General features: G+C 42.2%; 1 protein-coding gene across 10 annotated transcripts in view; it reads right to left on the minus strand.

Annotated features, from left to right (window-relative positions):
• Nucleotides 1–14114, minus strand: part of LOC124142267 — a 54294-nt gene that overhangs the window by 9593 nt on the left and 30587 nt on the right. For 6 of the 10 annotated variants that reach the window (XM_046510618.2, XM_046510616.2, XM_046510622.2 and 3 more), the window contains 10 exons: nucleotides 12403–12465; nucleotides 11146–11184; nucleotides 9574–9651; nucleotides 7395–7478; nucleotides 4643–4677; nucleotides 3738–4116; nucleotides 2680–2868; nucleotides 2061–2139; nucleotides 1412–1564; nucleotides 532–944 (listed from right to left, as the gene is read on the minus strand). In XM_046510618.2, the coding sequence (XP_046366574.1) occupies nucleotides 532–944; nucleotides 1412–1564; nucleotides 2061–2139; nucleotides 2680–2868; nucleotides 3738–4116; nucleotides 4643–4677; nucleotides 7395–7478; nucleotides 9574–9651; nucleotides 11146–11184; nucleotides 12403–12465 (1512 nt within the window). The remainder of the gene's footprint in view (nucleotides 1–531; nucleotides 945–1411; nucleotides 1565–2060; nucleotides 2140–2679; nucleotides 2869–3737; nucleotides 4117–4642; nucleotides 4678–7394; nucleotides 7479–9573; nucleotides 9652–11145; nucleotides 11185–12402; nucleotides 12466–14114) is intronic. The other 4 variants (XM_046510617.2, XM_046510619.2, XM_046510620.2 and 1 more) reach the window with 4 other exon arrangements.

Below are 14114 nucleotides of genomic sequence, written 5' to 3' on the forward strand. Positions count from 1 at the left end.
GGCAATGCATTACTTTGTTTGTTTGTTGTTTAAAGCCGCACTCAGCAATATTCCAGCTATATGATGGCAGTCTGTAAATAATTGAAGTGATTGACATCATGAGCATCGATCTTTGGAATTGGGATGACATGCATCAATCAAGTCAGCGAGCCTGACCACCAGATCCCGTTAGTCACCTCTTACAACAAGCATAGTCACCTTTTACAACAAGCGGGTTGCTGAAGACCTATTCTACCCCGGATCTTCAAGGAACCGGGTAACATCCCTCGTCAGTGAACAGGGTAAACAATTTGGCAGGAGAAGTTAGGTATATAAGCCATGTAATGTTTTTTGAACATGTTGAAGCCATCAAAGGCATAACCTTCTATTCTAACACATACGTTGGAACATTTTCATTCCTAATTCCTGCCAACAGAGTAGTACAAAACGTCCCAGGTATCAGATCATCTTGGAAAATCTTGCCTGAGTGGACAGAAATCCTGATCACATATCGTTGTTTACTGAGAAGTAACACAAACTGTTCCCGCTCACCTTATATCCAGCCAGGAACTCCTCCTGTGTTGTATTGGTGTCCTCATCCACATTCACTTCCTCTGTCTGACGTCTCGTTGCTGGGGTCTTTGCATTCTTTGTGCGAAAGGTGAAGGTCGGGCCAGACTTGGATCTGTCCTCTTCCTTATATGTTTTAGATTTGGACTTTGATCCCTTGTCTGTTTTGTCCTTCGGCGAAATGACAGCAGTTTCATCTGCATCTGAGTCCGTCTCATACTCGGAACTGGAATACTCGGATCCCGTGTAGGACCGGTCAGATTTATCTCCGGCCTTGCTGTTGTGGGCCTTTACACTCTCCCGGCCATGCTTGACCACAATCTGATCGGACTCGTCCTCCGATGTCTCGCGGCGGTCTCGGGATTTATTGTGTGAGGCACCTGGAGAGTCTAAGGCTGGAAACACCAGGCATATTTAACGTAATGGATTTATGAATCTTATATTTATACCACCAGAAACAGAACATTTTTATGGAAGTCAATTCTAAGAAATAATTAGTCAACAACAATTTTCCTGTATTGATTGCTTATTTAATTATAAACACAAAAGTGGTACATAATCAGTGACATCATTCAACACAACAATGGAACACATCCCCACCCACCCTATCAGTGAACATTTTCCTGGAGGTGGGTGTGGCCTTATTTTGTTTCGGTGTATGGAAACAAATGCAAAACAAATTGCTTGGTTAGCCTATGAAATGTTGTGGAATCACTTGCCGTTTATTTATGAAACTAGATGGTAAGTATATGAGTAATATAAGCCACAGTATTCAAGCTTATGGTGATCAGTACCAAGTCTGACAGTAGCTATCTTTTCATGATTCAAGATCTTATTACCCATTATCACGGCTTGCACTCACCATCAATAAAACCTCGGTCCCTGTCCACGGGCAGGACTCGGTATGTGCGGCGGTCCCCGTCATGCTCAGACAGCCACTGGTTGCAGGGGAACTCGTATATCCGCTTGTCATGCATGTCATATACACTCACACTGTCCAGGAACCATGCATTGCCTGGAAACAGTCATAGAACAGTTTGTCCACCATGATGCCTTCTGGCACTAACCAAATTTGATATACATACATGACACTTTCTGTGGAAAGCAACTTCTTTTCTTCTTTGTCACAATGTTTAGGAGCAACTTCTTGCTCCTTCATCAAGAAGTAGCTGTGAAACTCCATACAAAGAATAAAAGAAGTTGCTATCGATAAAAAAGCGTCATGTATTCATGTTCTCCTAACTTCTAAATGCCTATATCAAAGACTTCAAAATGATATATTCATCAATACTGAACAGAGCGGTCCTTACCATCATGACACATGTAATGGAAATACTAATAATCACATGTTAATAATGCGCCACATCCACAACCTAAACAGGTGCCAAAGCACTATATCATTACCACAGTCACTGGATCAGTGTGCACTGAAAATTTCATTCTCAGCTCCTTTGGGAGTATACAACCCAAGCTGATCAGATAGTTGTGCTACTTCAGGTTGATTGACTTACTAAGTTCAACTCTGTCATGTCCGATCTTGATTTTTCCGAGTCTGCCGACATGGTGAGCTGCTAGCATAAACAGGTCCTCCTGCAAACACGCACACTTCATATGATAGTGTTCACTCAAAATGTGACTTAACTCACAGTACATTGAACATCGTAGGAAAAGAAAAAGCACAACAATCACAAGGATGTTATATGATAGTGGTATGAGATGGTGGTATGTGATAGTGTTATGTGATAGTGGTATGAGATGGTGGTATGTGATAGTGTTATGTGATAGTGGTATGAGATGGTGGTATGTGACAGTCATGAAACTGGTGGCCAGAAGCGGCATCACCACTAATCAATGTGGAACACATCAAGATCTGGCAGGAGCGTCATCACCACTCATTTGTCTGGACAATAGATGTGGTAGGGCTGTCTCATCACCACCAATCAATGTGGAACTCCAGATCTAGCAGGAGTCTTGTCACCACCAATTAATGTCACTAAAAAATGTCAATATACACATCTGATCTGCTCCGAAAATTAGCAGCTATCATGATCACCTTTCATAACATGGATGATGCACTATTCTGTCCAAAGGCAATGACAAGAGACTTGATGCCGAGGCCAGAAGTCCTACCTTGTTCTTCTGAAAGGCCACCTTGTGTTTCTTGGAGTCGCCCATGCCCAGCACCATCTCCTTTGTGCGCCCGTGTTCCCCGTACAGTGTCAGCTTGATGTCCGCCTTGGTGCTGGCGCCGATGGTGTTTCCAGTCCTCACATAGATCTGGTACTCACCCCAGGGACCCTGTTTCACTTCGTCCTCCTGCTGGCAGATGGAGGGGGAGCAGATTACATAAAAGTATGGACAAGGTATGACTATCAACAAATCAATACGAACAAGTATTTTGTTGATTACTTCAAAAGGATGAGTTTGAGTGAGTTTGGTATTATGCCGCTTTTAGAAATATTCCAGCAATATCACAGTGGGGGACACCAGAAATGGGCTTCACACATTGTACCCATGTCGGGAATCGAACCCGGGTCTTCGGCATGACAAGATAAAGCTTTGACCACTAGGCTACCCAACCGCCCTGATTTCAAAAGGAAAAAAACAAACCAGATCTTCAACAAGGCATAATCAGCCTGCAGATTCATATCACTTTGTTTAATAGCTTGTGCCTGAAGGATCATTTGTCATTTCTCAAGAGCTCACTAGATCCAATGGCAATATCTCAAACCATATACAACAGCAGTCATCATATCCACCTGCAACAAAGGTCAGGATCGAGTGAGTTGTGTTTTACAAAGCTTTAATCCAGCTAGAAAACATGCAGTTGAACCCCGGTCTTCGGTGGGGCAAGAAAATGCATTAGCTAGCTGACTACCCCACCCCCTGCAGTCCTGAGAGTGAGTGCGGAGCAGCAAACTCCACTTTGAACAGTCTTTCAGTTATATCACGACGAGACAGCTTGATGTGGGAGGCAAGTCTGAAGTGATGCAGGTGTGAGACATTTACCACTTGGATGAACCAACAAGCACAGGTATGTTCTAACAAATGTAGAAACATCATCGGGGCAAACCAGGATTCGAGCCCACGATCATAAGCTTCTGGCATTCTTTAAGGATAGATCTCTGCACTGTGAATTGTGGAGGCCTAGACAACTGGACCACTGAGAGTCCTGAGAGCTGAGTTACCTGATCATATTCCTTAATGAGCCGTTTCTCTGTCTGTATCCCAATCTCGTCCTGTGTCCCCGTAGTTTGTGTCGTGTCCTGTACACTGACTCCCTCCTGGAACCTCACCTCCGGCACATTGATGATGGTGCGCGTCCGATATTTGCTTGACACTGGTCGGTCCCGATCCTGGTCACTCCTCCTGGAGGACACAGACTGCTGGCTGGAGGACTTCTTCCTCTGCCGGCGAGATGCTGGTGGCAACCGTTCCATGTCAGAGGTGGAGGTCGTCTGTGTGACGGAGGATCGGCTGGAGACGGTGTCGGAGGTTGTGGGTGAGTGGAGGCGGCGGTACACACGTTTACTGGTGGGGCGGCGGGACGGGTGGCTGGAGGAGGGCCTGGAGGAAGGGATATCAACACTATCGTTGCAAGGAATACATTGAACGTTTTTGTTGAATCAGCTAAACATGTGTGATCATTTGTTAAAAAATATATGTTGTACATATTAATTTACCTCTTTTTCAGAACCCACTTTACAAATTACAAAAGCAATCTACCAGGGTAAAGACAGGATTCAGTGGAACAGAAAGTCAACATGAACATTGTCATGTCACAACCTGCACTGACATTAAGGGAATGTTTCAGGAAATCACTGACTGCTGGTGGTCACAATGAGTCTCTCCCTCCTACCGTTCATCCAAATGCACAGAAAATGAAGAAAAACACAGAATTTAACATCAAACTTCTCACCTTCTCAATGTGGCTTCAAACAAATAATCAGGAAGGTTGTCAATGTTTAACCCAGAACTGATCACATTACTTACCCAACCACTCTTGATCTCAGATAACATCTGACGGTTTGCATGCGTCATTGGACACACTTTAACACAGCACAATGAAACAATGAAAAAGAATCCCACTCACCTCAAACTTCTTCCCAGGTAACTATCATCGTAAGCCTGAAACAGACAAATGGAGAGAGAATGAAAACAGCCATACAAAAGAAGAAACAAGGAAATAAATAGACATATATGAACCAGACCAAAGGTTAGTGCCAAAAAGTTGGTTTGCACATCATTGGTTCATCCTGGAACTCGTTCCACAAAGTTATCTTGAGCGCTACAATTGTCTGCTACCATTAAATGGAGTGAAGATAACCCCTTAAATTCAAAACAATAAACTATTGAAACAAGTTCAAACTTTTTAATGTATCTAATCAATGACACTATTTCTATGTTCTAAGTTGCTGTATGGGGACGAGAAACATCAGCACATGTTGCCATGTGACAACTATAGCACAACTAAACTGAAAACCACAGTCGCATAACATTTAAAGGTCATCGTGCACGTGAAACTCAACATTTTCATGTCCATTTAATGTTTGTTTGACTGTGTTTTGGCGCACGGTTTCACTGTTGCGTTTCGTCACACAGTCCTCCTGTCCAATGGGAGTTACGATCGTCCTGGCCCAAAGATGGCTTAGTGGAACAGGCCCCGATAGTAGAAACTGCAAGGTGTAGGCCCCGATAGTAGAAACTGCAAGGTGTAGGCCCGATAGTATAAACTGCAAGGTGTACATATGTACTGAATCTCCCTGGGGTCTGAACTCCAGCATAGTTATCCTCCTCAGCAGCCATATTAGATTCACTACTTACTAATCCATATCAGGGTGCACTTCCACAAACATATCCTGGCACTACTTCAAGTCTCAATCCCTTCATGCAAACCTTGACTCACAGCTGTGGGAGAGCTATTAATGCCTTGCAGATTGGGCCTCAGGAGAATTTAGTTTCATGTTTTCATGTTCTTTCAATTTCTAAATGCCTACCAAAGACTCAAACCCCAGAGCATGCAGGCCCCTTTGGCAATAGAGTAAGATGACTTCAGGAAGGTGCTCTAAGAACCACCATCGTTTCTAATCACCTGTTTCTCAAAGAATGGTGGTTTATATAAACCTTTTTCCTGATGATATCACTTTGTGAATGGGTGAAAGGTGATGCATCCAAACTTATTTGCAACAATGCAAAGACATGACATCACTTGCAAAGGACTGCAAGTGGTGACGAATGGCCGTCGGGGTACAAAGAAATACAATCCACCAAGTCACCGATCAATGTAGTTGAATCTTACAACATGCATGCACAGATTACTTTTGGTCAATAATCATAACCAGGAATCCCCAAGTGTTGACTAAAAAACACCCCCCAGGAAATATTGTTTTTCCCGAACAAGAGCGAGGGTCCCACATTTGTTCTTAGAGTTTCGTAACATCAGTATGACAAACATGCGAATATAATAAACTTCTTTGTTGCCTATTACTTCCTACTCCATTTGAGCTTTTCTTAAGAGAAATGCACTGATAACGACCGCCATCTTAGAACACCACAATTGTCAAACGACGTCAACAGTCTTCAGCCATGAAGTCAATTCTAGTGTCGGATTAAGATTGGAATGATGCCAACAATGCCGCTGGAGGACACAAACAATATACTAGTGTAGTGAACGATGTTGCACCAGTGCACATACGATTTTTAGTAACTATTATTTCTACCCTATAGGTAATTGATTATTTTTATGTGATGTATGAGGCGTTTTTCTTGCTGTTTCAAGAGTATATATATTAAGATGGAATGAATGTCAAATACACATTCTGATTTTTAAAATATTTTATAGCAATTTTCTGTATGATTTTAGAATAGTTGGCATCCGAACTTTAGGGGAATTTCCGAAATCAAATAGAGAACCATAGGGATATTGGGTTTAAGGATTTCCAAAACACTTGGAACATTTTTGAGCTGATGAATTCTAACTCATCACTGATTTATGGATTGCTAAAGGAACAAGATATTTTGTCAAGTCCAATGATATGTGATCATTGTTTGATGGAAAGTTAACTTGTGGATAAGATATAAGATATACATGTAGAACCAGAAGTCCTTATTCACCTAACGTTCCAATTCGACATTACTTTATTTACCCCAGTACGCTTGTAAATACAGTATGACATGGACATAAGGAACACTGATAGAGCGAACAAACGGATACAACTAACTTTTACAAAATCCACGATTTATCTCCTGTATATTGTCATATTAAAATCTACGTACATAACAAACTCTCTACAGCGTACAAACGGATATAGCGAGCTGATATCTGATCCCTGACGAGCCCATCTACCACTAATTAGTGAAGTGTTTTTGATTTTCCAATGTTAAATAAGTCGGTTGGATTACATGAGTTGGGTCCGACATATATCATGATAATGCCATAAAACAGAATTTTTTGTCTGATCGGTGACCGTCTAACTAACGGTAAGTTTATCGTATCTTTATTCTAAACAATAATACTTTACATACACAATGTTCAACAATATTGCTAAAATCAGTCTGCAATGCCATTTTGAAAACTGCGCCCTCTGCTGGCGGCAGTTGATACATCAATTGATTGCACCCGAACATCCCTGGAGAGCTCTAAGTAAGCGCTCAGAAAGCGCCTCAGCCTTTTGAATGTAGGCCTCTTCTGGCCATGCGACAGATCATGTGACTGACCATGTGACTGGATTGACCATGTGACAGATCATGTGACCGGACTGACCATGTGACTGGATTGACCATGTGACAGATCATGTGACTGACCATGTGACCGGACTGACCATGTGACTGATCATGGTACTGACCTTGGGTTCCTCCTGTTGAACTCGGCGGCCATGGATGTCCCACGTATATTTAGCTGTGGCTGGTCGCTGACCTGTCTTGGTGGGCTGAAAAGTGATGCATTATGACCTCCAGGAACTGAGTCAATAGACAGGTTATATATACATGTATTTATATACAGGTTATACACAGGTTATATATACAGGGATATATATATATATATATATACAGTCAAGTCCCGTTAATCCGACATTGTTGGTTGCATATGATTATGTCGGATTAACGAGTATGTCGGATAAAAGAAATTAGGTAGTATAAACGTTCGTGATCCAAAATTGGACAACTACACGATAGATAACGATATGAACACGTAGGAAAATGAAAAATGAAATTCATATTGTTGAGTTACATTGTCAGCGGAATCTAGGCATGCATGTGATTAATCCTGTTTTGTTTTTTTAAGCTGTAATTGTTTATTGTTAAGCAAGTTGAAATATGCAGCTACTGGCAGACTCGTCTCCCATCAAAACACGGGGCTGTGTACTCGCGGGTAGATGACCACGGAGTACTCTGATCACTGTGTCGGCTTAACAAGACTGATTAATGAGTGATTTCAGCAATTCGTTGCAAATTATGTGTGTCGGAGTCGGAGTGCGAGACTGTCGGATTAACGGGTCTAAATAGCACTGATTTAATCGGTTCCCATCATTTGTGTCGGATAAAGCCGATTGTCGGATTAACGAGTGTCGGATTAACGAGACTTGACTGTATACAGGTTATATACAGGTGGGTTAAAATACAGTTATACATAGTTATATACAGGATATATACAGGTATATGGTATATGTATATGTAGGTGATAAACAGGTCACTGCTGTCCCAGAGATGGACTACAGAAAATAATAAGCTGGAACACTGCCACCTGCTGTATGTACTTAAAATGACATGCATATGTAGAGAAATGAAGACAATGATCATCTTCCCGAGGCAAGCGGGTCCACTATCCTGGAATGACGGAACACTTATCCCAGTGACTGAGAGGTAGTGCTATAGCTTGGACACTGTTGCCTTGGGAAGATGGGACAATGATACACAAAAATGTTTCCAGAAATGACAAAGCTAAGAATCCACTGATATGAGTGATCTACATTACACAAGGCGTATGGTTAGTTCAGAGACGTTCCATCCATTAACAGAGCAGCAGCAGCTGCACTGGTTACACTTACGTAGTGATGTTTAGCAGAGACAAGTAATCACAATATTTAACATGTTTAACAGTAAGACGGGACAGGTAGAAATATGAGTGAGACTATGTTCCCATACAGTCATAAACTGCCCCTCCACCACCAGCTGGATGTCAGTGTGAATGTATGACTGTAAATATATTAGAATGTTCCTGTCACCCTGTCACAGGCCACACTAGGACTTGGCCCACACACGGAGGAGGACATACAACACATACAGGGCTCTCAACTCGGTATGTGATACATCATTGTATCGAAACAGAGATACATCAATGCATTGATACAATGATACATCATTGTATGGATACTGGGATACATCAATGTATCGGTACAGTGATACATCGATGTATCGGTACAGTGATACATTATTGTAATGATACAGTGATACATCATTGTATCAGGATGGTAGAAAGGTAGGAGACAGGACATCTTGAAATGAATAAGTGATTCCTGGCAGTTCATTTGCCAACCAAGTAATTTGTTTTCCCGTTATGTTTCCATAAACAAAAACAAAAAAGGGTCATGCCAGCAAACAGACTACTGTTTCCTGATTGGCTGATAGGGTTGTGTTGCGACATTGCCCTGATTTCGTTTGATACTGGTTGTCCACAGTGTTTTGTTTCCATCATAATGCAAACTGTGATGTTATTATTGCTGACTAATAGTTATTTATAACAACACAATCAATTTTCATATAGTTTGTCAGGGGATATAAATGATATCACCAACCCCTAGAGAGTGTGTGAGCCAAGTCCGAGTGTGAACACAACTGCTAGTTGACGAGGGAGGGGAAATATCTGTAGCAACAACACAAGTCCCACCTCCACAACAGCAATGCTAGTATTATTATCATTATTATTATTATCATTATTATAACCCCCAACCTACGCCACACACATCGCCGCGAGATACACAGAAGCCGACACACGTGTAGGAAGCCATGGAGCCACACTAATACCTGGTGGCGGGATCGGAGCAACAGTCGTGCTTCTTCCTCATCAATAGTGGGCACGCCCGGGAACCCCTCATACGAGGTCTAGAACATAATCCAGGCTGTTCTACAACTCTAGTTCCAGCGCAGCCAATGACTATAAGGCATGTCTATTAAAGCTGACATAATGAACCACATGTATGTTTGTATCAACTTAAATAAAATCAATATTATTTGTGAAAACCAGAAAACGATTATAATGATCATAACGTAGAATATATTTCAATTTACACCTTAATATATATAGTCATTTAGGTCTTGAAAATAAAAATGTGACAATTATAATATTGTGTTTACAAGAAATCATTATTTAAATGTGTTTTATTACACAAAAAACTCAGCATATGTTATTAGAAAGCTTGAATGTCAATGACCAGCATTGCCAGCTAAGCACTTGTTGTGAGTTGCCATGAAATACGTCATTCCTCCACAAGCAGTTGACTATATGTTTATTGAATCCTGCAGTGGCAATGATTATTATTATGCGAAAGCAATAAATGTGACAAAACAATCTCAGTGTAGTAACCATGGTAACATATTCATAAGCAAATGATAAGCATGTATCAAACCAGAAGTCTGATTCTTTGAAAATCTTTTAGGAAAACAAGAAATAGAAAGCCAATACTATTAAATGTATGTTGTATATGTTGACTTCCCTACATCCATACATACTATGTAATAGGATACCGATAATAAGATGCCACTCAACACTTGCAGACAAATGTTGACAGGATTAGTGCATCACGTTCCCATTCATCCTCGGTAATCCAGTGCATCATATCACCATTCTATCCTGATGACACACGGACCCTACTGCCCCGAGAGCTTTGTGTTAAGCACCTTACAAAATGTGTCCAATCAAACAGCGAGACATTCTGTACGAAGTCATGGTAGCGAATGGTGATATGATAGATAGAGCATATTCGTGTTCCTTGTCAAATAACAAGTTTATCACATCAAGTGACCACACACAGTTGATATTATCCTGAGTGGCACAGCAGTAACAAGAGAAAATGTGTGTCAGGTCATAATATGTGATAAACTTGTCTTTTGACCAGAAAAGAAAATGTTCTTTTTATAATGTATTTTCTTAATGATCTTCACATAAAGTGTTATTCCACCCAAATGAGATATCGCTATTTACATGTAAACAGTGGCAGAATGAAAGTAGTTCCGACATAAAGTGTTATTCCACCCAAATGAGATATCGCTATTTACATGTAAACAGTGGCAGAATGAAAGTAGTTCCGACATAAAGTGTTATTCCACCCAAATGAGATATCGCTATTTACATGTAAACAGTGGCAGAATGAAAGTAGTTCCGACATAAAGTGTTATTCCACTCAATGGTGATATCAATATTTTCAGGTAGAACTGTCTCATCACAAAATACATAATAAACTGGATTATCGAGTATGGTTGAGATCTGATGCTTCATGACTTTAGTATGCGGCAGCAGATTTACAGTGAGAGATCAGTTAACATGAGCTATGGCTGTGGTCAACATTTGTCCCCAAGCTGTTCACGGAGCTGCTGTACCTGTGTCTGGGTGCTCAGATAGTAATCCAACAGGGAGCCCTGTGTGGTTTGGGAAATACAGTTTAGACACAAAAAGTAAGTCCTATTGACACGGATCAAACAGAGCTTGGTTTGTATTTTGTTTAACGTCACACTCAGCCATATTCCTGCTATATGAAGGTGGTCTGTAAATAAATCGAGTCTGGATCAGACAGTCCAGTGATTTATATCATGAACACCGATCCACGCAATTGGGATACGGTGACATGCATCAACCAAGTCAGTGAGCCTGACCACCCGATCCGTTAGTCGCCTCTCATGACAAACATTGTTGCCCTTTACGGTTGCTGAAGACCTATTCTACCCCAGATCTTCACGGGTCAGCAGAGCTTGGTACTTAATGACAGACACAAGAGTGGGTTGGGTTGTTATGCCACTTTCAGCAATATTCCAGCAACATCACTTCAAGGGACAATGAAAATGGGCTTCAAACATTGTACCTGTGTGGGAAATCACACATGGGCCTCGGAAACACTGTAACCACGAGGCCACCCAACCATCCACACTGATCCAAGAGGCTACATCACTGGTTTTTATAGTATACTATCTTGAAATGGGATGAGGATGACTGGTGGTTAAACCAAATAACCGATGACTTTCACCTTGCTGGTAATTAGGGGTTCTAAACACAGGTAAATACAGATAAACACAGGTAAAATGCAGGTAAACACTGTGGTTTAGCCCCACATGGTTCAATTCCTGCAATTGTTGGCGACTTTGTTTTTTGGGCTGTGTTTCTTATAGTATTTTCAATAACTCAGCAATATTCCAGGTATATGATGGCGGTCTGCAAATAATTAAGTCTGGACCAGACAATCCAGTGACTGATATCATGAGCATCAATCCATGCAATTGGGTTACGATGAAATGCATCAAACAAGTCAGTGAGTCTGACCCCCTGATCGCCTCTTACTACAAGCATAGTCGCCTATCAGGCAAGCATGGGTTGCTGAAGACCTATTCTACCCCGGATGTTTCCATCAAGGGTATATTCCGGTAAGTGTTTAATGATGTGGCCAATCATTAGTTTCCTCCATGTGAACACCATATTACATAACTTGGCATCTGTATGGATAATAGATCTGTACAACCTAGACAGAATATTAATAAATCATATATATGATGCAGTTACATGATGTCAATGTTCGGCGTGTACACACATATATATAGATTAGGTGTATTAGTGTTGAGTATACTAATGATGAGTACAGTACTCACTTCAAATGGACGTGGTGCGGTCTGTTTGCCATTTTTGGGGTTGTTACTCTGTTCCACACTCTCCTGGAAACAACAAGACAATGTCAGCACAGGCATCACACAACATCGGGGACAACAAGACAATGTCAGCACAGGCGTCACACAACATCGGGGAAAACAAGACAATGTCAGCACAGGCGTCACACAACATCAGGAACAACAAGACAATGTCAGCACAGGCGTACACAACATCGGGGAAAACAAGACAATGTCAGCACAGGCATCACACAACATCGGGGACAACAAGACAATGTCAGCACAGGCGTCACACAACATCGGGGAAAACAAGACAATGTCAGCACAGGCGTCACACAACATCAGGAACAACAAGACAATGTCAGCACAGGCGTCACACAACATCGGGGAAAACAAGACAATGTCAGCACAGGCGTCAAACAACATCAGGAACAACAAGACAATGTCAGCACAGGCGTCACACAACATCGGGGAAAACAAGACAATGTCAGCACAGGCATCACACAACATCGGGGACAACAAGACAATGTCAGCACAGGCGTCACACAACATCAGGAACAACAAGACAATGTCAGCACAGGCGTCACACAACATCGGGGACAACAAGACAATGTCAGCACAGGCGTCACACAACATCGGGGACAACAAGACAATGTCAGCACAGGCATCACACAACATCGGGGACAACAAGACAATGTCAGCACAGGCATCACACAACATCGGGGACAACAAGACAATGTCAGCACAGGCGTCACACAACATCAGGGAAAACAAGACAATGTCAGCACAGGCGTCACACAACATCGGGGAAAACAAGACAATGTCAGCACAGGCGTCACACAACATCGGGGACAACAAGACAATGTCAGCACAGGCATCACACAACATCGGGGACAACAAGACAATGTCAGCACAGGCATCACACAACATCGGGGAAAACAAGACAATGTCAGTACAGGCGTCACACAACATCGGGGAAAACAAGACAATGTCAGCACAGGCGTCACACAACATCGGGGACAACAAGACAATGTCAGCACAGGCATCACACAACATCGGGGACAACAAGACAATGTCAGCACAGGCATCACACAACATCGGGGAAAACAAGACAATGTCAGTACAGGCGTCACACAACATCGGGGACAACAAGACAATGTCAGCACAGGCGTCACACAACATCGGGGAAAACAAGACAATGTCAGCACAGGCGTCACACAACATCGGGGACAACAAGACAATGTCAGCACAGGCATCACACAACATCGGGGACAACAAGACAATGTCAGCACAGGCATCACACAACATCGGGGACAACAAGACAATGTCAGCACAGGCGTCACACAACATCAGGGAAAACAAGACAATGTCAGCACAGGCGTCACACAACATCGGGGAAAACAAGACAATGTCAGCACAGGCGTCACACAACATCGGGGACAACAAGACAATGTCAGCACAGGCATCACACAACATCGGGGACAACAAGACAATGTCAGCACAGGCATCACACAACATCGGGGAAAACAAGACAATGTCAGTACAGGCGTCACACAACATCGGGGAAAACAAGACAATGTCAGCACAGGCGTCACACAACATCGGGGACAACAAGACAATGTCAGCACAGGCGTCACACAACATCGGGGACAACAAGACAATGTCAGCACAGGCGTCACACAACATCGGGGAAAACA

Source organism: Haliotis rufescens, unplaced genomic scaffold, assembly GCF_023055435.1.
Source record: "Haliotis rufescens isolate VD_foot unplaced genomic scaffold, xgHalRufe1.0.p SCAF_11, whole genome shotgun sequence".
Taxonomy (NCBI): Eukaryota; Metazoa; Mollusca; class Gastropoda; order Lepetellida; family Haliotidae; genus Haliotis; species Haliotis rufescens.